General features: G+C 37.8%; 1 protein-coding gene and 1 long non-coding RNA gene across 6 annotated transcripts in view; one reads left to right on the top strand and one right to left on the bottom strand.

Annotated features, from left to right (window-relative positions):
- Positions 1-22,016, bottom strand: part of NOL4 (nucleolar protein 4) — a 190,314-nt gene that overhangs the window by 39,715 nt on the left and 128,583 nt on the right. For 3 of the 5 annotated variants that reach the window (XM_032124476.1, XM_032124471.1, XM_032124501.1), the window contains 2 exons: positions 8,048-8,227; positions 7,106-7,297 (listed from right to left, as the gene is read on the bottom strand). The exons of 1 other annotated variant lie outside the window; for it this stretch is intronic. In XM_032124476.1, the coding sequence (XP_031980367.1) occupies positions 7,106-7,297; positions 8,048-8,227 (372 nt within the window). The remainder of the gene's footprint in view (positions 1-7,105; positions 7,298-8,047; positions 8,228-22,016) is intronic. One more of the 5 variants, XM_032124482.1, reaches the window with a different exon arrangement.
- LOC116451287 lies at positions 9,390-12,291 on the top strand. The gene is made up of 2 exons (XR_004243165.1): positions 9,390-10,032; positions 11,869-12,291. It is a non-coding gene; the product is annotated as an uncharacterized LOC116451287 (long non-coding RNA).

Below are 22,016 nucleotides of genomic sequence, written 5' to 3' on the forward strand. Positions count from 1 at the left end.
TTGAAAGCTTCTAATTGCAGGAATTAGGCAAGCTGAAAGCTGTATTTCTCCCTCTTTGCTTCTGCTGGTGGTATCAGTTTTGCAGCTAATATTTGCCACTTTCAGAGCTACTGAAATGCTGGATTGCCCGTGCTACCTCTCTAGGCTGCCCAAGGCTTTCTAAGTCATTGAACTACGAGCTAGCCGGTAAAAAGCTGTAAGTACCCCTCCTCACATGTACACCTGCTAAATGCCAGACATTATAAGCTGACATGAGTGCATAAATACTACCTTCTAGTTTAGGCAAATTAACACTGAAAATTACATCTTTCAGTAAAAGACAGTTGCAAACACATAAACATGCAAGTTACTTAATTTTCTTCATAGAGACCCTCATATAAATCAGAGAATCACAGAATCATTTAGGTTGGAAAAGACCTGTAAAATCGAGTCCAACCATTAAAACAGCACTCCCAACTCCACCACTAAACCACGTCCCCAGGTGCCACATCCACACTTCTTTTAAATACCTCCAGGGATAGTAACTCCACCACTTCCCCGGACAGTCTGTTCCAATGCTTCACCTTTGGATGAAGAAATTTTTCCTAATAGCCAATCTAAATCTGTCCTGGCACAAGTACAGGCCATTTCTCCTACTCCTATTGCCTTGTACTTGGGAGAAAATATATGGATTCTAATATAAATGTGAGAATGAGGAAGTATTTTAACTATTACTCAAACTTGAAAAAAAAATGGTTTAAAATTTTCCAAAGTGATTTGGCATCCAAAATTGAAGATAAATGCCTAAGATGCCTCACTGACAGTAACTAAATTTCTCCAAAGATACCACTAAGCACTTCTTTGCATGTTGGGCTGCCAAAAACTAGATAGTCCCTAGTGCTCTCTTGCATGTCAGCTTTTTCCTCAGGTATTGCAAGACCAGCTCATTTCCAAAATTAAATACTGCAAATATGCCACAACTCTTTCATAATAAATTATTATGATCTAACACAATGTCCTAAAACACCCAACATATTTGTAACAGTGTACAATATCTAAATAGCACTTTTTCATAGAAAACATGTAAAATACGTTACAAGACAGGGAATACAGGATCTTCAAAGAAGAGTTTTTAATCAGAACAATGCAGTGAAATGTATGACAGAACTGTCCTACACAGCACAGTTGCAAAGGACTCAGAAACCCTTCTACAGAGTATTTTTGAATTTAAAGACTGAATGAAGTACAGTACTGCACTATACTGCATGTACTTTTGTACTGGTCACAAACTGGAAGGGGGTAGGTTTAGATTAGATATTTGGAAGAAATTCCTTACTGTGAGGGTGGTGAGGCACTGGACTGAGTTGCCCAGAAAAGCTGTGGATGCTCCATTCCTCGAAGTTTTCAAGGCCCGGTTGAATGGAGCTTTGAGCAACCTCCTTTAGTGGAAGGTGTTCCTGCCCACAGAAGAGGGGTTGGAACTAGATGAATTTTAAGGTCACTTCCAACCCAAGTTATTTTGTAATTCTATGATTCTGTGGATTGTCAGTACAGAATAGTGGAATATGAACAACTGGACTGGCATTCTAATGTCTGTAGCACTGCATTTCAGTCTGGGGTTTGATATATTTTGCTCAGTCTCACAGTCTTGTGATAAATACTCAATTGTAACACCTACCAAAGGATTCAGTGAGATAACAGAAATATTTTCTTAAATGGCAGAAGAGGCGTTTTGAAACATCTAGTGATGTTCAAATCGCTTTTTTAATTTTTCAGCTTTGAAATACATTGAATTGAAACACTGAGTGTTGCACCTAGGTTATGATGGCACCTAAATAAATCCATATATATCTTAACATATCCATATTCCTGTCGAAAAATTAAGCAAATGACTCCTTCCAATCAACCAACATGCTGCTGTTGCTGCTGTTATGTTTACGTAGGGGTCCAAGTTCTGATCTGCCTATTTAAGTGAGCGATTTCAGCAGGGCTAGTGGAAATTTTAAATGACTTATGTGAACAACAGCAAGAATATCCATCTGACTTTATTAACCTAAAAATCAAGTATTTTGTCTAAAGTAGTCATCCAGGCTTCTTTTTAGTTTCATTTTTAACTCATGAGACTGCTGGGGATGAACCTCTCCAGACTGGTTCAAAATCTTTTTCCAAGTATCATGCCGTTTTTAAAGCTAACTTCTTCACATTTTGCAAGGTTAATGGAAGAAGTGTTACTTCTTCCACCACTCACTTTTCCAAAATTGCCTATACTTTCAAAAGTCATTAAAAAGTAAAAGCTATCTGAGGCAGATTTAGGAGGAAGTTCTCAAAAATCACATGAGCATTCACTTAACTGTTCTGTGGCGAAAAGAAAAAAAAAACAACACATCTAAGAGCCTTAGAAAAACTGTTTCTAGAATATTTTTTCATGACATCTAATGGTAAAAGTCAAAGTTTATCAGAGGGTAGCTTTGCCCTTTTTCAACCAAGTTGCCCATCAGACTTAAATAAGTTAACCACTATCAAACAAGGGTGAGGTGCTTGGAAAGGGGAGTGCCCAGGTGACAGAGTTTGGGTTATAGCACAAAGCAACAACTCCATTAGTGTTTTTAGATCTTCATGTAACTGCTCTTGTGATAATTTTCTTAATGCTTCCCAGCTTTTTAATCAATTAGATATGCATCCCTGAATCTACAGATCGTCATTTTCCTGGAAATGCTTATGACCTTTCCAGACATAAAAGCCTGGAGGAGAGAAAAACCATGTGACAGCAAGGGCAGCTGGACTTTTCAGCACTAAATTCAGTAAATAATGAAAGATTTCTCTTTCTAAAACTAAAACTAAAAAGCAGAACCTAGACACCTATGCCAAGCAATCTTAATGAGGCAGATTTCAGAAAACATCCCTTCTGGAAACCAGTCCCCACCGAAGCTGCTCAATCTCAATATAGACACATGACAAGCCACTAGACACATTCAAAACACCTTGATCAACATGAGCACAGTCGCAAATTGTTAAAACGCCTCTTACAGCCAACTGGCACAACCAAGTGACAGTAGCAGTGAAAGATACAGAGCTCAGTTACTTGTTCTTGAGGCTGGCGATAGGACAGAAGGTGCTGGGATGAACAACACTGGGACCTAAATCATGAACAATCTTCAGGCATAGTGTGACTCTTCTCTGACACATCCAAACTTGTCTTTGGACAACGAAAAGCATTTATGACTAGCCTTTTCTCTCCAACACAGAACACTTGATACTATTGTTTTGTATTACGGTAGTACTTCGGAGGAGGGTTTCCTTTTGCTTAAAAAAAAAAGAAGAATCTCTTAGTGAATGAGAATTTAAAATCTTGCTCTTGCATTGGGATGCTCGCAGAAAAGAATGGCACATCTGTGAGAAAGATACTGTAAGATGCAATTTCAAACTGAATGCAGTGAGAGTGATCATAGGAGATCATGAATATAGGAGGAAGCAGAGAGCAGTAAAAAAATGTAACTATTAAGTCAATTCAACTCCATTTGATTATTCCTAGCATCTAAAGTTCTTCTGGACTATAACTAAATAAATATCTCCAGCAGCTGTCAACTAAATCTTTCTAATTGATAGTTGTCTATTACAGAGGCTGGGACAAGTCTAAACAAAGGATTTAAAAAACATTAGTGAAACAGACCATGTGACTATTTTGGGGAGAAAATTCCTCTTGCATAGCCTATGGAGGTCACAAGACACCTAATGTGTATACAGGGATTCTTGTTGATATTGGTCCTTGAGAATGAGGAAGCAATTTTTTTCTTTTGTTTATGGGCTAATGAAGAGAAAAAGAAATAATTTCTTTAAGAATATTGAGAACTTTTAAGTTCTCAAAGCAGTACAGCACAATGCAGATAGAAGCACAACATAGAAATCCCCTCCAAAAGCCAGTGATTTCAGTAGTTGACAGATTTCCCTCCCAACTAAAGATTCTGAGCAAGATCACAGAATTTAGTAAGAGAACGTTCTCAACAGTCCCTTAGCAAGAGACAAGGGGAGGAGAGAAACACTCATACAGTTAATGAGAAAAGCTGAGTACCCTACGGAGGTATATACTTGTGTCAGGATGAAAACTGCAAACTACAAGCTGCACAGTCAAATGGGCAGAGCATTTCCAATGTAGAAAGGGAATTTCTCAAAGGCATATTTGTCACAAGAAGCTATGCGAGCTGCCTCAGAGTCCACAGACAACTATCTGTCACAAGTGGAGGCAGAATAACTATAAGTAATCTCTTAAACATAATAATACTAAGAATCATATTAATTAACAATACGAACACTCATGAGACTGAGTCTTTTTTATTGCCTCAAAGCTAGAACTGGCCTGTTATGCAGCAAGAACTGTCGTTCGGATTACAGATGGCAAATAACTGACAGAATCAGGCTCCAGGCATTCTTTTTCATCTTTACCATGCAGTTTTACACTAATTTAACATTGTGTTTACATTTTCTCTTCACTTTACAGTATGGTGCTGTAGATAGCTGCACGATTCCACACACAGCCTGAACTGTTACATGCCATAAAAGAGAATATTCTCTTTTTCTCATGCAACTAGATGCTCAAAATGTAGCATTTTGAATCTGAACAAAATAAAAAACTTGTATTTAACGTGTGTATCGCAAAAGCCATCTCCTGTGGAGGTTATTATCTGACATCCTATTTAATATAACAATGGTACTGGTACTGCTGCTGAGCAGATCATTATTCTGGTTTATTTTGTATTTGAGGGTAGCCCCTTATTCAAAACAACACCATCTTGTCCCTTCATGATTGTTTTGAACAAATGTTATTATCCAGACAAGGTGGTTCTTCTCCATTATCAAAATGGTAAGCACATTTAAAACAACTAAGTAGTCAATGCCTCTATCCATGGTAGCATTTTTAAAAAATGGCTGTAATAAAGAGATGATGATACAGTAACTTAGAAATCAGAAAATAATTTAAAAACCCAAAGGGATATTAAATTTCAGAATTATTCAAGACATACACATAAAATACTATTTATTCTCTTAGGAAGTTGATGGGAGCTCCTCCAGAGATTTGGATAGTCTTTGGCTCGTATTCCTACCTGCTAACAGGGACATAGGACAGATATCCCTTCAGGCCCAAGAGGGTTGCAGTCTTTGGCAAGAGTTCCAGTGCCTTGTCACTTCCATTCATGGGTGAGAAAGCCAGTGCTTTAGAGGGTGATTTTTTTGTTTAAAAAGAAGTAAAGCCCATCATAAGCTGTCATGAAACATTATAAAATCAGGAAATCTTTCTGAACTACAAAGATTGCCCATTTGGATCATATTCCTGGTAATCTCTGCTCCTTTTCCCCTCCCAGGAATAAATTTGATCCTGCAACCTTTATTCATATGCAAGTAACATTTGCAAATGTGCACTGAAGTCAAGCAAACCCAGCTCTTATGGGTCAGACTGTAGCCCCTTGTTCATATTGCAAAACCGTTGCACGAGTCTTTCAGATGACAAGAAATGAGCCGGTTTACATAACTGCTCATCAGCGTGAATAATGACAGTAATAAGGCCATGAATTGGAACAGTGCGGAGACTTGCTAGCATTGGCTAATTTTGTATTTTCAATTGAAAGGACAGCAAAATAAAATATTTGGTTTCATGGAAGCTGAACTTGATGTTGCTGAATTTTTGTCAGACAGAGTGAGTAGATGCAATTTAATGCTACTTAGTATATTGTACGAAATATTTCTTTACTCTTTGTCCTTTGTTTTGGAGGGCTAAACAAGCTGCCATGTATGCCACCAGTTAACCTTTGGCACTTCTGTCTGTACAGATGTCCTTTATTCTACCTGTCTTTCTTCATCTGAGCTTCCATTGTTCAGAAATAGTGTTATGCCAATGTTTCAAATAATAAAACCATGCAGTTGATTAGAATACCAAACACACTCAAAAATTTACTTTCTGCCTTTGTTTTTTGTATTATCAAATAGTGGTCTTGCCCTACAAATAAGCCTGATATTTTGTTCTTAAAACTGTCAGCTACCATCTTAAACAACATATGGTACTCATAAATATTCTGCAAAAACTGCAGGAAAGAGAAAGACAGAGAGAAAAACAGTAAAATGCAATAATCTCCAATAATTTTTAATGTAATCAATGGGTTTGCAGATGATTCATTAAAAAAAAAATGGTATGTTTAATCGCTAAATGATATCTATTTATAACAATGAGGTGATTTTGTTGTCATCTAAAGGCCAGAGAGATAGCTAAAACATTAAACACAAGGTGTGTAGGTGTGTAGCTACCTAGTTACTTCTGACTTTTCTCCATTTTGGAAATACAAACATTTTCTAGAGATAATAAGCTGCCAAACGGTGAGAAGACTTTATTTAGCAATTTTTGTGTTACTGAGTAATATTAAAATATCAATGTCTGAAAACACTGTCAGTTGCATACTATGACAATTCTCGTGAGCTTTGGTTCAATTATAACTACTAAATCATTAGGATGCTCAGATTCTAAGTTTGATGTGTTTTACAACCATTAAATATGTTTTGCACACCTATATATCAACTGAAAGATTTCAAAGGAGTAACTTTCACTGATAAGCAATAGGCTAAGGTGTACAAGAAAACACCCAAAGCCAAAGCCGTTGCCACTATGATGTTACTACACTGGGCATTTTCTTGAGTATAGCTTTTCTCTAGCGGGATCAATTTTACAGAGCTCACTGGAATCCAGTTAGCAGAGGCATTTTAGAGAAAAATCTGTCTTACTGCAAGACTTTTACAGGCAAAAATGTGTAAATGTAACTTAAAGTAAGAAATAAGTCACCATACAGTCCACAGTATAGTTTCCCTCCTTATTTATGCCTTGCTTTCTTCTTTTTTCCCTATAGATCCATATTAGTTCATTTTGTGACCTCTAGTGTCCCACAGCATTTTTAAATCAAGGGGAATAAATTCAGGAAGAATGAAGGAGGGAAAAAGAAATCTCTGACCTGGTATTACCAAAAAGAAAAAGAAAAGAAAAAAAAAAAAGAAAAAAAAAGACGCTAAGATGAAAACAAAATAGTGCCATGGATTTACATATGGGGTTTTGATGGAAACTAGGGCTGGGTTTTAAGTCAAAACTCACCATCTCAAAACCACTTCTTTTCATCCGCCTGCAGGACTTGAGGTAAGTACGTATGCGTTTTCTGGCACGCTCTTGATACTCAGGGAATTGTCGCCTGCATGAGTCAATGATAGCCTGGATCTTTTCTTTGGGCTGCTTAGAGATTGGGACCATTCGGTCCAAGTTTTCATCTACAAACAGCCTGACAAACATCTGTTGGCAAGAGGGAGACAGAGGAGATGGGTTTGGAGGGCAGCTCTCTTCTCTTCCTAGCTTCCTGGCTTGTTTACTGATAGGAAGACATTTTTTTTCTATCCACTGAAGAGCTTTGTAACGGGAAGCCAGAAATATTAAGCAAACAGTTCTTTAAAGGGTTATTTGGGGTGGGGGTGGGGGAGGGACTGATCAAAAAAAAAAAAATAGACAAGAAAAGAATAGTCTATAGGATACAGAACTTGTGAGATAAACCAGAACAGATTGTGAAAATAGGCACTACTTAAGTTTCATTATTAACAATAAGCTGTGATTGCTAATCATTTTATTGAACTGACTCACATTTTTTCTTTGTTTGAACAATTGCTTGTGTTTTCATGCATAATTATATACATTGGGAAAGCAATAGAGAACAGCTGACCACCAGAATGGTCTCCTGACAAAACTAGCTACAGCCTCTTTCCATTCAGTGGGTGAACATGCACATCCACACAGCCACACACATGGTCACACATGCACACACACAGAACAAAGCTTTGTTTTCCTCACTGGTAAAGATGGCACTCTGCCTCAAAATTCTAAATAAAACACAGTAAATCTGTTGTCTGTTGGCAAGAGTTTAATGTGCATTAAAATAATAATTGAAATAAATCCTGCAAATTAATGTGCCTTTAATATTGTCAAACTTACCCAAAACAACAATGCAAAAGGAACAGAAGAAGTAAACAAGGTGAGTGCAAGAGGGCTTACGTTAAAAGCTTTCAGTCGCTCAGCTTCTACCCCATCTGATTCATTAACCTTCTCAGGATCTTCTTGCTCATCATGGTCATCCTCATCCTCATCTCCTCGATTCAGAGACAGATCTTCAGCACCTCTGCCTACACTCTCATTCTTGCCAGAGTCATAACTTGAATAGCTATGTGCAGGAGACTGAAAATAGAGAAAAGGAATATGCTTGTAAAAATTCTCAGCAAAAATAAGGTCTTACTTATCAAAAAGGCTTGGTAAATATTTCAAGAATTCCATGAATCCTTTTTATACTTGTTCAACATAAAGTGCTCCTAATCCTTCCAAGGACAAACAATGCACAATTATAGTAATTTCAGTGCTTTAAAAAAAATGTGACCAACTGCAAATTCAGTAAATCTATTAACAAATTAATTACGTATGATAATTACAGTTAACATGAAAACTTTGCCGTACAGCCTTGTTTAAGTACTACATACAGAAGTTTCTTACAAATACTAACTTCTTTGTATTAGTCAAGATGTAAATAAGGGATAGCTGATTTGAACAAAACTCAGAAGGAGTAAAATTTAAACATTTCAATGCAAAGAGGATTCAAGTACGAAACACTGGTATTCATCCAATGAATAATAAATATTATCAAGAGATGCAAGAATTTATTCAAAATAAGGAGATGATCATGTTCCAGTTTCACTTGCAAAACCCCAGAATGTATTAGAGATGTGTAGGTTTACATTTTGAATGCTCTCTGAGAATTCTGTAGTAAAACCATTTTCTCTTTGAAAATCAGCATGCAGAACTTTCCCCTGAGCAGAAATTCATTTTGTTGGATAAAACAGATGGCCATCTCAATAAAGTGTATCCACTTGAAGGACCAGAAAGTATCAAATTACCAGAAGTTCATAGAATGCATTTTCACTTGCAATATCAAGCCCTCAGTCACCTGTTTCCACTGCATACACTTCAAACTGCAAACTGTGCAAAAGGCATCAGTAACAAAAAGTCTTCCACAACTTAAAGATCAAAGCTTTTCCCCAGCCACACAAAAGTATCAGAGAGTATCTCCATCAGAGACATCAGATTCACATTTAGGTAATTCAGATAAAAATCTCACTTCTCTATTTTAAAGCTGTAATATTTCAGTATGTTTCTCTCTTGCTTCAAAGCATTCTGAAGTCTGAATCAGGTGCTACATGACAAACTTCACATACACACTTTTTTTAGATGCCTCCTGCCTTAGTGTCATCAGAAGTCAGGAGTATAATTCGTCAACCAAAAATACATTTCAAATACTTAAAATTGCATGCCTTGAACTACATTCTGAGATTCCTAAAACTTTCTTTATTTCAGGGTATTTTGCCAGCCACAGAATGAATCTGGACAGAGAGGTAGGAGTGAAAAACCAACAAAACCATCCATCTGTAAGGCATATTTTTTGCTTTATATTCTTACTTCAGCTTCTTTTTTTCCCTTTCCCTATTTTCATTTCCATCTTACGTTGGTTCTCTGTACACCGTGAGTTTCAGAGTCACTTGCCTTGCCTTAACAGCACTCATATTCCAAGCCTTCCTTTTTTTACGTATCCTCCCTAGACTATATTCTCGCATTACCAATCCCCTGGAGTTCCATGTTTTATTCCCTAATCCTCCTAATGTCAGAACTTGCGGTGTTTCTCATCCCTTTCCCTGAGTCTCTTCACTCTCTAGACCACTTTCCATTCCCTAGACCCTTATAGCAGATGTAGGAAGAATGAGAAAACATCAGAAGAAAACAGAAGAGCTGGCTAGTGGATAAAAACAGCTTCAACAAGTAGCAAGCTCAGCACCACCTCATATGGGGCAAGAAATTAGAAAGGGTTCAAGATGGCAGATGTGAGATGGCATGGGAAGACAAGGCTTGCAAGAGCAGCAAAAACAAAACTCCAGTTCTTGATACAATGATACTCTGTCCTGTGAAGATGATGAGTATCTACATTGCTGTGCAGTCAGGTGAGTGCAGGTTCCATCCTAAACGAGGCGATGGCTGTATCTTATCAGAGTGTCTAGCATATGTAAGCAATAGTGTTTAACCTGGCCAATGGCTACCAGAAGGCCAACAGCTGCAGCCCAGTAGCCTGTTATAAAGGAATGAGTGATTTCCTGTAACCCTGAAGAGATTCTCAGAAGACATTCTTTAAAAAAGAAAGTTACAATTAATTAATTGCTACTGTTGTACAGTGCAATGCAGTAGAAGATCTGACCTGTGCTGCAAGACTTGTTCTTCTGTACGTCTTTGTTTCACCTGTCACTACAGCTATACAGCCCGCAGAAGGCTTTGAGATAATCAAAAAGCCATTTCATGTGCTAGGCATAAAGCATAGAAGCTGCTGCCCTAAAGAAACCTACTGACTGAAATCCTTGTTGTGCAGACACTTGATCTCGCATGAGTCATTTCATCAGACTAAATCCAATTAGACTACTCATGTGCACAAAGTTAAACAGATGCAAAACTGATTTCAGTATGTACATATGTTTCGGCTGAATGCCAAGATCATAAATTATGCACCAGGGTTGACATTTCCTTTTATGAAGGAAATAAATTCAGGCCAAAATGCCTTAAGTATGTCTCTCAAAAATGCAACAGTCGGGGTGGTTTTTGGTCTTGTTTTGTTTGTTTTTTAAAGAAAGCATTACATAGAGAGTCCAACATCTTCTCTAAAGTTTTTATTTAAACAACAATTTTAGCATCTTAAATGAACTGTGGGGATTAACAGTCTGAGAAAGTTGCATGGCAGGAATCCATATGTATTCACTGTGAATTTGAAGACTGTGTACAGTACCAGGAAAAAGTGGTGTTTTTCTCCTAGCTGTTTCATTGGCAAACTGAGGGAGAAAAAAGCTCAGTTTGAGTTTGCAAAAGCTCAGTTAAGAACAAAATTTCTACCTTTCTGTATTTCTACACAGATTAATATTGATTCAGAGATGGAAGAGACATCTCTCTCACTTGTGTTGACTCTGCAGTTGTGCAGAAGCCAATAAGGATTTCCTTTTGCTACTCTATTAAGCACCTGCAGTGCTAAACAAGGGGTGGGACAGCAGGGGACAACTCGTCCTTTGTACGTGCTTCCAAAGATCTTGCACTGTCCTTTCAAAAGGCTGCTCCCACCTTTGACAGACAGTAACATGCTAATGCATATTCCTGAACAGCCCTTGACATACACCTTTTATGGTTCTGCAGTGAACTAGACTGAAGAAGTGATCCTGGTTAAAATGTTTTGGTTTTGCTTGTTTGTTTGTAAATTTGGTTTTTTATAATATTGCTAGTCCGCTTATGACCAGAATCCGTTCTTGGGTCCAGTTCACCATCTGAAAGTACAAACCTTTGTGCTGACAGGAAAGTATGAGCATGAAGGGGAGCATACACATCTTTGTTGACAGCAATGAAAGATTAAGTCTTGGTGGAGTGGAAGCATTAGCAGATATAAGATGTTTCACAGGTGAATTTTTGTGCTTAACAAATCAGAGCTGGAGAAGAAAGTGACAGCAAAGAGAAATTATTCAATGAGAACAAATGAGGCCAAGGTTAAGCACAGAATTATTGCCTTCTCCAAACACTTAGATGATTATGAAGTTGTCTTAAAAATACTTATGATGTTGACAGTTATATTCTGACCACTTTGTCCTTGCCCCTTTTTGAAGGTTCTCAGTTCATTACTTTAATCTCTTTCTTGCAACAGTAAGTACTAGGCACTTCTGCTTTATTAAAATGAAAGCAAAGGTTCATGCCCAACAAGCTACTTTTAGGAGTTTGACATGAAATATCAACCTCTTTCTAAAACATTACAGGTCAGCAACAACACTCACCTGGTGTAAGGTGTCAAATTACGCAACAGAAGACCTGGGAGGACATCACAGTGTCATCTACTTTGTCTTGCTGCCACAGAAGAAGGTCAGATGGTCAATCCTGACCATTGTTTGGTTGTTTTCTTAAGACTTCCAGTGACAGAGATGCCATGCATCCCCCAGACAACCTGCACCAGTGTTTCACTGTCTTCACCACTATTAAAACATTCTTAAGACCAACCTCTGACTTTCATAAATGTACTAAGCCTATTTCTTTTTCATGTATCTACCATGGATTGCAATGGAGGAAAGGTGTGGCATTGGGAGAAGAGCGCATTCCCTTCCCGCTTTCCAACAGCTGAGGATTGTTGTGATGTCCCCTTCCCTCAATCTTCTCTCCCCAATAAATTAATTTATGCTGTGAAACTCATGTTTTCCTGATTTCTAATCATTCTTACTGGTCTGCTCTGGATGTTTTCCATCTGGTTTGAAACCTTCTCAAAGAACAAGTCCCAAAATTCAAAAATGTATTACATTTATGGCTTTTCTGTGAAAAATATATTTCTTTATTGCTTGATTAATTTCTAGCATGCTTACAGCAGAAAAACTTTATCCCTTTAATTGCAGAAGAATACCCCAAAGATGCAAAAGACAGCAGTGCAGAAACCCCACAGTTGCCAACAGAAATTGTGCTGTTATTTTTTGAGAACTAAAGCAGAAGTAATCCATAACATTTAAAAATATAGTCTACCATAGTGCTCCAGTGCCTGCTGGGCTTCGAGACTGGTGTATGGCCCTCAGACAGAGTTTGGAGGATGACACCACACGAACTCATTGCAGGAATGTCCCAGCAGAGACTCTTGGCTACCCCAGTGAGTACACAGAGATGGCACTTAATTACCCAACCAAAACTTATTCAGTGACAGAAAGCTAATTACTGAGGGTGACTATTTCTAATGACCAAAAAATGGAAAAATCATGTCTTTGTGACTTTTCAAAAATGCCAACATGGAAAAAAAGACCCCACATTTTCAGGGAAACATGCCTCTGAAGGAAGTGTAGCAATTCTTTTTCTTTTAACGAAGCTTCATTTTTCACATTCACATTACATTTTACATTTACATTTAGTTAGAGAGCTTCACATCTTATTGAATAATGCGTAATTCTTTCAGTTGTTACATTAGACACTCATAAACCACAGAACTCCTGTGAGCAAGAAAGATTTGCACATTTGAGGAGTTGGCAAGACAGCAGCACAGGTTTCCATGGAAAGGAAAGGGGTTAGGAGGCGGGCAGAGATGAAAGCACTCTACTGGCTATACATGAGTCTCTTCTAGAAGTCGGCCTCCACATCTGTAAATGTTACTAAATATTTTAATGAATAAATAAAACCATATTCTAAAGCTGACAGAATTCTGCTTGCCCCCGGTTGTACATCCAGCCCTTTCTTCTTTTTCTTAGGTTTCAGTATTCCCCTCTCTGCCACTGAATACACAAAAGTCTACAATTTCACCAATTACTCTTTCAAATTATGTGTGCTTTTCTGCATGTTTTCCCATGTGCTATAGTGTATACATATTTTTATAGCAACTATTCCTATGACACAGAAAGGGATTAGAATATTCTGATGGCAACGGGTTTAATTGCTTTGAAGATCCTTTTTTTCCACAATTGCCGATTAAATTAGAATTTTATTTTAATTTTTTTTAACATTTAAATTTTTAACTGACTCTACATATGAAAAAGTTTTTGAAAAAAAACTTAAAAGTAGTTTTTGGTAAATTGATATGAGTGAGAAGCATGTATTTTATTTGACATATAAACAAAATTAAAAGGTTAGACCTGAAAGGTTAAGGGAAAATTCATGTCCTATATCTTTCCCTTAAAAATGTATTTGAAATTAATATTGCATTGTTAGAGTTCCACTTCATTCCTGTGCAAACTGTGAGTTCTCCATACAGCAGGGAACTTGCCTACAGAACATAGAGGTGTTTGGGTGTTTGGGTTTGTTTTTTTTATTATTATTAAATATATACTATATGTAATATAAATAACATATTAGAAAACATAAAATACTTTTGGTAGATACACGCCCTTTTGTTATTTATTGAAAGACTTGAAACCATTAATAAAAACATTCCTAAATTTTCTCCTCAATTCAAACAGAAAGCAGGAGGCATAACTGGAACACTTAGGTTCAGCTATTATCCTAAGGAATTCTCTACCAGGTTTTACAGATAAAAGCCCAACTTTCTATTATTTTGCATTAATAAGCCATTTTTTTTGTCACATGTGGGGAACTTTACTGTCCCTCTCTTCTCATTACAGAGAAGACTGTGAATTCTCAAATACAATTCCAGCATCTCACCCTTTATTTCAAGATCCAATTAACCTCATTTTTATAAACTCATCAAATATTTGTCCATCTTACCCATATCTTTGCATCTGACTACGACCAGTTTGCTACTCTTCTTACACCATAATTGGCCTTTCCAGCTTCTTCATAAAATTTCACCCATGGTAATGGGAAGGCATCATTGTGTGCAATTCTGCTATTTGGAGCATGAGGACAACAGCATTTTTACAGGAAGAATGGAGAGCTGAAAGTTCGACTCTATAAAAGTGTTATCTAACATGCTAAGTGTTAAGTTGTAAAAGGCTTTTTTGCACAAAACTTGTTTTACACTAAATTATTAAAAGATCTTTTTGGTTTGCTCAGTGTTAACAATGTGACTTCCAGAAACAAACTGTTCAGTTATTTACAACAGGAACTAAGAAATAAAAAGATTTTGCTCCTGAATTATCTTTGACATGGTCTTCTCTTCAGAGCCAGTTTTTACAGCAGTCCCTGAGAGAACAGTGACTGTTTCTAAGACTATCTGCTCGTTCTTTCTCAGTAGTTTTCCAATCTATGGCATATTATGCTTGCTTATAATATTCCTTTCAACAGAAGCATATTTATTAGCAATAAGGAAACTATAAATTACCCAGACACTTTCACTCACTGGGTAAATAGAAGTTTGGATAGTTGAAAGGTAAGAAATAATTGAAACACATTTCTTCCTGTGATATTTTCTCTTTTTAGCTAAAATGCAGTCTGCCCTAGGTCTGTCCCCACTGGTATTGACCAACATCAAAATACATCATTTTACCCTAATAGAAATAACCTCCAAAATTAAGTAGAGAGTAAGAACAGAGAGACAACTGAAAAGTCTCAGTCAAGTAGAAGAATAAAGTATATTTATAGGCTATAGTTTAAAGAGCTTCTTTTTAACTTTTCTATAACCAATCTCTTATTACCTGATTGAGCATTTTCAGAAAAGCTCCTGCTCCTTCCCCAGCCATTCTAGAGGATGAGAATTCTTGTGGGAATAAGAATAAGTATCTCCAAATCACCCTCATACACCAGTGTTGAGAGTTCCAGAGCAGAGATAATTTAACAGAGCAGGAGACTTGCCTACTTCTTAGCTACTAAATAGCTTTTATTTTACAAAGTTGTTTTATTAATGAACTTCAAGAACTCCTGTCACTGATGTAGGAAGACAGACTTTTTCAACCAAATACTAAAAGAACTTAGTTATATAACCACCAATAACTAGTCATACTGCAAAATGTGGCTGCTGTGTCTTTGGAAAAAATACAATGTCCTTTGTGGGAGTTGAAAAGTCAAACTGAAATGGTGACAGACTCAAATAAAAGAGTAAATTATTTTTGGCAGCATACACTGCTATTTTGAAGCTCTAAAAGGATCTGACTGAGTTTCTGAGAATTTGAGAAACACAGGTTGCCACACAGGAAAGCTCCACCACAAATTTCTGGATTTCTGCAAACCGTGTGCCAACAGAGTATTTAAACATTTTCTATAGTACACTCAAAATCAAAGCAGAAGATCTGAATTAATTTATACTCTTTTAAGATCTTAGATTGCTAAAAAGAAAAAAAAAAAAACCAAAAAAACCAACCTTACCTTATTATCAAAGTTAGAAAACTTCATCAGTGATTTTCTAAGGACAATAATAGCATACATTTCAGGTAGTATCATAGCTCAGCAAAGCCAAGAGCCTGAGGGAGCCCCGTATAGTTCTTGTGCTTTTGGCAAAATCCATCAACATAAAACTTCTATTGCAAAACTATAATTTCCAATTTTTGGTGAAATTTTGACCTTTTGCCAAAAACCTTTACAGTTTCCATCCAGATTCCACAGCTTTCCCTTTGTCAGGGTTTGGGGGTTTTTATTTTCCTTTTAAATGAAATAGTGACAGTTTATATGAGGAGTAGTGAACATTTTTCTTATGGAATATACTTCAGTGACTACTAAGGTTCATATTACAGACAGACAATGAGCATTTTTGAGCAGTAATTCTTTGGTCAATTGTCAGACAATTGGCTGGCAAGAGCTACAAAATATTTTGCAAAAACACTGGACTAATAATTTCTTCTCATTCTATTTAAATTGAGAATGAAGCCTCTAATGCAGGCAACACATTCAGGAAGCAACTAAAATGGAGAACATTTATAAGACCTGAATATCACAATGACAATTACAATGTTAAGTCCCAAGACTCTCACTCCCCGCTTTGCAGCCTGTCCTCATCGAACTGACAGAGGTTTAAGATATAACTAAACATGTTGATGCCTTGAAGCGGCTACATGAAAACAGAGGCCAGACAAGAATGAGAGAATAAAAGCAAGTATTTATTTGAAGGGCCTTCAAAGGTACACCTTGGGAGTCAAAAGCCTCCGAGGGGCTCCACCCAAGATGGACCCTGGGTCACGGGTTCTTCACAGTTTTGTAAGTTTGGTCCACTTGCATAATCAGGGTTAATTCTTCAATTATAATTTCAGTTAATGATGTAATTACCCCAAGTTTGCTCCTCCTCTCAAGGCTTTAGTTTACATCTTTTGGGGCCTGGGACAATCAAGGTGTCCTTGAAGTGCAAACCTAGAGAGGGTTTGTTATGTCTAACCAGCATGAGAGAACAGCAGCTAACAGACCAAACAAAACTTCGGTTACACACTAGGCAGTACAGGATTTGAAAAACCTAAGGCATCAACGTCAACAGGGATAAAACAGTAAAGTTTCTTAAGAACTCTCCAGCAAGGAAACAGCAGAATCGCTGACAAAACCCAGCCTATCCATTAAAGATCCCACTTACTGACCAACAGTGCTACCCCTATTGCTTGAAAATATCACAAACTGCTGCCAGCTTTCAGAACAGAAGTAGTTGCTGAATACTGCAACAGCAGTCATGGCCTCTGAAGTCTGACTTAGGTAAGAAGCCAATGTCAGCAAAAGCAGGAGCTGAAATACAGGAGTGATGGAATTTCTTGAGCAGTAGTTTAAATGTGCTAAGCTTACTGTTTTACTTCTGATTTTAATTTCTTATGGGTATCTGTACACAGGGAAATAATGCCATCATAAATACAGAAGAGCAGGACTTCTTGTCGACATGGTATCACTGGATGCTCTACTTTAATCTTGAGCATATTGCTGCTGGAATAACTAAGAAGAATCCCCTTCCTCACTTTAGCAGTGAGGAATACAAACCAGGGAATACAGAGCACATGTAATCCACTGGTTTAGTCATAGGCCACTTGTCAAACATCTACAATTAACTACAAAACTGCCATAATCTTTTTTTCCTTCTGTTCTATTCTTTATGTTCATGCCCTTTGGTTCAGTTTAAGACATTTTTTTCCATGCTTCTTTCTCCTAAATCTTTTCATTCTTTATCTTTGAACTCATTATGCCTTTAGTTCTTTTTGCTTCAATCTCTTCTTGATTTGTTCTCTTGTCTCTCATACGATTCCCTTCATTTCTTCCTCCCTAAATTTCTCTCTGCTTCCTCTTGTCATAAATTTAAGCTATGACATTAAAAGGGTTCAATAACCTGTTTTCTTCTTCAATCCCAAAAGGACATAGACCTGTTGGAGTGAGTCCAGAAGAGGGACACCAAGCTGATTAGAGGGATGGAGCACCTCTCATATGGGAAATGACTGAGAGAACTGGGTTTGTTCAGACTGGAAAAGAGAAGGCTTTGGGGTGACCTAATTGCAGCCTTCCAGTATCTGAAGGGAGCCTACAAGAAAGATTGAGAGAGACTGTTTACAATAGCATAGTAGTGACAGGACTAGGGGGAATGGCTTCAATCTGAAAGAAAGTAGGTTTAAATTAGGTATTATAAAAAAATTCTGTGAGGGTGGTGAGGCACTGGAAAATGTTGCCCAGAAGAGTTGTGGATGCCCCATCCCTGGAATTGTTCAAGGCCAGGAACGATGGTGTTCTGAGCCACCTGGTCTAATGAAAGTTGCCTGTGTCCACAACAGGAGGGTTGAAACTAGATGACCTTCAAGGTTTCTTCCAACCCAAATCATTCCATGATTCTATGAAATAGAAGGCTATCTCCTTAAGTCCCAAAGCAAGAATCAACACTTGGAAACTATGAGTTTATTCATAAACAACACCCCTTGAATCTATGACTGCAGGTGAAGTCCTGCTAACAGAACTACAACCACAGAGAATGTAGACTTTGTACCTGCCCCTTTAATTTACTGCCTTTTCTTCCTCACACTCTTTGCCATGACAGTATTCTACTCCTTTAAAGCAACAAAATGGTCCCAGAAAGCAAATACATTTGCAAATGAAAGAGTTTGAGTTATATCAGGAATCCAGGAGAAAAAACTGATTTTTGGTTTTTGACACTCACCTTGCTCCCCTGTCCATCTGTATTCTAGAAAAGCTAGAGACGGAAAATACACAAGAGGCTTCAAAAGTTGCAAAGTTACAAAAGAAACTTCCAGAGACCAACAGCAGAGGCAGATGCAGAAATAATAATACAACATCACTGCAGGGTTTGTGTGCCCTAAGAACAGCAGACAAGGAGAGGAGCACTTGTTTTCACTAGGTAAAAACAAAGGAGGCAATGAAGACAAAGGCTGCCTCTGTCCTGTCCTTGTCAAGACTCTGGCAAGAGAGTGCTATTTGATGTCCAGGAATTCAGCAGCTCCCTATAATGTCTGCCTAAGGCCACACAGCAGCTGGACTTATTAAACACATAGATATATGCTGAGCTGTACACCTGTATTTTCTGCTATAGAAGGACATGCAGTATTTTGTATCCTAACTCATGTGAGAAGTAAGAACACAGTGCACACAACAAAAGTTGGAAATAAGGAGGAACTAAAAGTGATGATTGGGATGAGAGAGGAAAATGGTTTAACAATGGACCTTTCTCAGTGTGCTCTTTCTGAATTAATCATAAGCTCTTCCCAGTGCTGATTTCTTCTTCCTAGTTCATTCCTACACAATGGCATTTGAGAACTTCTCACACCTTTCTCCTTTCCAGTCTGAGCATGACATAAGTGCAGATAATTGGGAAGGAGATTAAAATCAGTTGATGGAAGCAGTGGAGGAAGGAACTCCAACTCATCTGTCTCCATCATTTAAGAGAAATTTAGGCCCTCCCTCCTACAGTTTTTATTGCTCAGTCATGACAGTCCTATGCCAGAATAGGTGAGAGGAGACAGTCCTGCCACTCCTTCTCTTCTGACCAGTCATTTACATCTTCAGAAGCACCATCTAAAGGAAAAAAACCAAAACAACAGGTAACAGTAACATATTGAGAGACAGACTCATGAAAGAAGCAAAGCCAATTGATTAATGACAGGAATTTAACCCAAAATAATCTGTACAGTACTGAACAACCACTTACAACTGGTACTGATCATGGTAATAAGATGACATATTAGGGACTGATTTTTCTAGGAGAAAGCTAGGAACACAACAGGGCCACAACACAATTTTTTTTGCATATGAGGATGCAAGAGAGGAGCATATTGCCTAGAGAGAAGTATAGGGTACAATTTGAGAATGCTTGTTCTTACTTTTTGTTTTGGCCTTTTACCTCTATACACTTATAGCAGCAATCTTTGGCAAGCTTTAAAAAATTCTCCTGAGATAAATCAGCTGGATTGTCTCAGTAAGCAGCCCTGGGAGACAGAGGTTAATGGCCTTAATTGTTGCTTAAGAACCAGGTGGGAAGATTTAGAACTTGAGACCAATCAGGAGGAGACAGATGAAGACAGGGCTCCTGAACCAGGGGGGAGGCCTGTTCCCAGTCCATAATAGTCTGAGTAACAGAGGAGCAGCTGAGATGTGTGTATCTGAAGCTGATGGAATAGATTACTGATTAGTTCCCTACTTATCTACCGCAAATAAATCTTAAAGAAATGCATCTCGTAAATCAAGTAAGTCTTGTAAGAAATGCGTCTAATCTGACCCTCCTTGTTTAGGGAAGGATAAACAAAACATTTATCATAAAACTAAGCCAGAGGCATTGCTTGAGGTTATCACATTACAGCAATCATAAGAATGTTGCAGGAGAATTCCTCATAAAGGCAGTTTCTACCTATTCATTTTCCAGTTAATGTATCCTTAGGACTGATACAAAAAGAGCAGGAAGAAACAGAAACAACAAAAGGATATTTCAGTTCTAAAGCTATGCTGACTGTGCTTCTATTAAAGACGTGGTCTGACATTTTGGGGGTGGGAGATGGAGGACAATATTATGAAAAGCATTAAACCTGATTCCCAAAGGAAAAGACAACTGCTGCTCAAACTACTCAGGCAGCCAGTTCTAGAGCAAATGCTCTTCCCCAGAAGAGTCAGACAGATCAAAGTAGCCCCCTAAATCCCTACCAATATCATTAAGTATCCCTATTGGGTGAGAGCTTTCATGGTACCATCCTGAAGAAACCAGAAACTCTCATTGTAATCCATAACTTTACCTGCCCAAGATGGTACAGCACTTTTCAACTTCTACAAACATTAATATATATTTGATACAAAAGTGAGCTGTTTTGGTTGGTCTGGTCATAAATGAGCCCTGAGATTTTTATATGCTGCCTGTTAAACTCTCAGACTTGTGAGAAGAGAATCAGCCAGTTTCCTCCAGGATAACATGGCAGAACAGCTCCCAGAACAGCTGCTGTTTAGAAAGGAAATTGCACTTACGAACTTGACTCCATGCCCCTGTACTCTGATTTCTTGTAGCTGAAAAATCTTTGTTTACCGCAAAATGGTTCTGCCACTGGGTACTTGGAGCTCAGTTAGTGGGAACCATACAGCCATCAAGCAGCACTTAAGTTTCCAAGATGCTCTAATAGACTTGGACTGTAAAGGCTCAAACTCATTTACAACAAACAATATTTACCTTCTATTAGGAAAGATATTTTGAGTTTTGAATATTGGGACCACTTAGTTACATGCATTCACTTTAGCTAACCACATCACCACCCTGCAATGTAGAGCTCTCCTACCAGAGTATAGAGCAGACTATAAAATCCTGTTTGGCAAAACTCCACTTCCGCCAAAAACCATATTCAATCACCTTCTCGTAGAGGAAGAATTCTGTGGGGAAAACCAGCCAGAATTATGCCAGAAAAATTAAATAAATCAGAGCAGACAGTGCATTTTCTCATATTGATATCATAACTCAATACCTGACTATGGAGAACTGAACAGCTATAAAAACTGCTTTGTATCATGCTCCAACCCAAATTATTTAATCTTCCACATCCTGCCACCATATTCAGGGAAAAGGGATTTGATCTTATGTTAAGTCAGTTTATCACATAAAGAGAACTAGCTGAAAACTTTAAATTCAGATCTGAGCTGGCCTAAAGTTTTTGAAGTTGTTGTCCTTTCTATTTGCTTTCATATTTTATATGACTACTACCATATCCTTAGCTTTCATAGATGAAATTTAAAGAACAAAGAGGAAACCAAAATAGAATACATTTTTTAAAATTAAAAGAACTCATCTATACATCTATTTTGAGAAAGTGGCCCCCTCTCTCGTGGTGTAGCTGCCTACACTTTGTGCTCATCCAGCCTCTTCTTTCACAGAGCCCTACCTGAGGTCAAGGCATGCCATGCTGTGATCTACAGGCTGAGATCCTTCTGGAGCACAAATATAGAACATAACTCTCATCTGTTGCATTTTATTCAACAAGAGGCACAGAATTTGAGGGACAGAAGGGTTTTCTGTGAACAGCCCCCATCACTGTCCCTGGAACTGGCATTGGTTCTGCTCTGTTGTATGGCCAGGCCATGGATCAGAAAACCTGAGCAGATTTTATTAATTCCTAAG

The sequence above is a fragment of the Corvus moneduloides genome, chromosome 1, assembly GCF_009650955.1.
Source record: "Corvus moneduloides isolate bCorMon1 chromosome 1, bCorMon1.pri, whole genome shotgun sequence".
Taxonomy (NCBI): domain Eukaryota; kingdom Metazoa; phylum Chordata; class Aves; order Passeriformes; family Corvidae; genus Corvus; species Corvus moneduloides.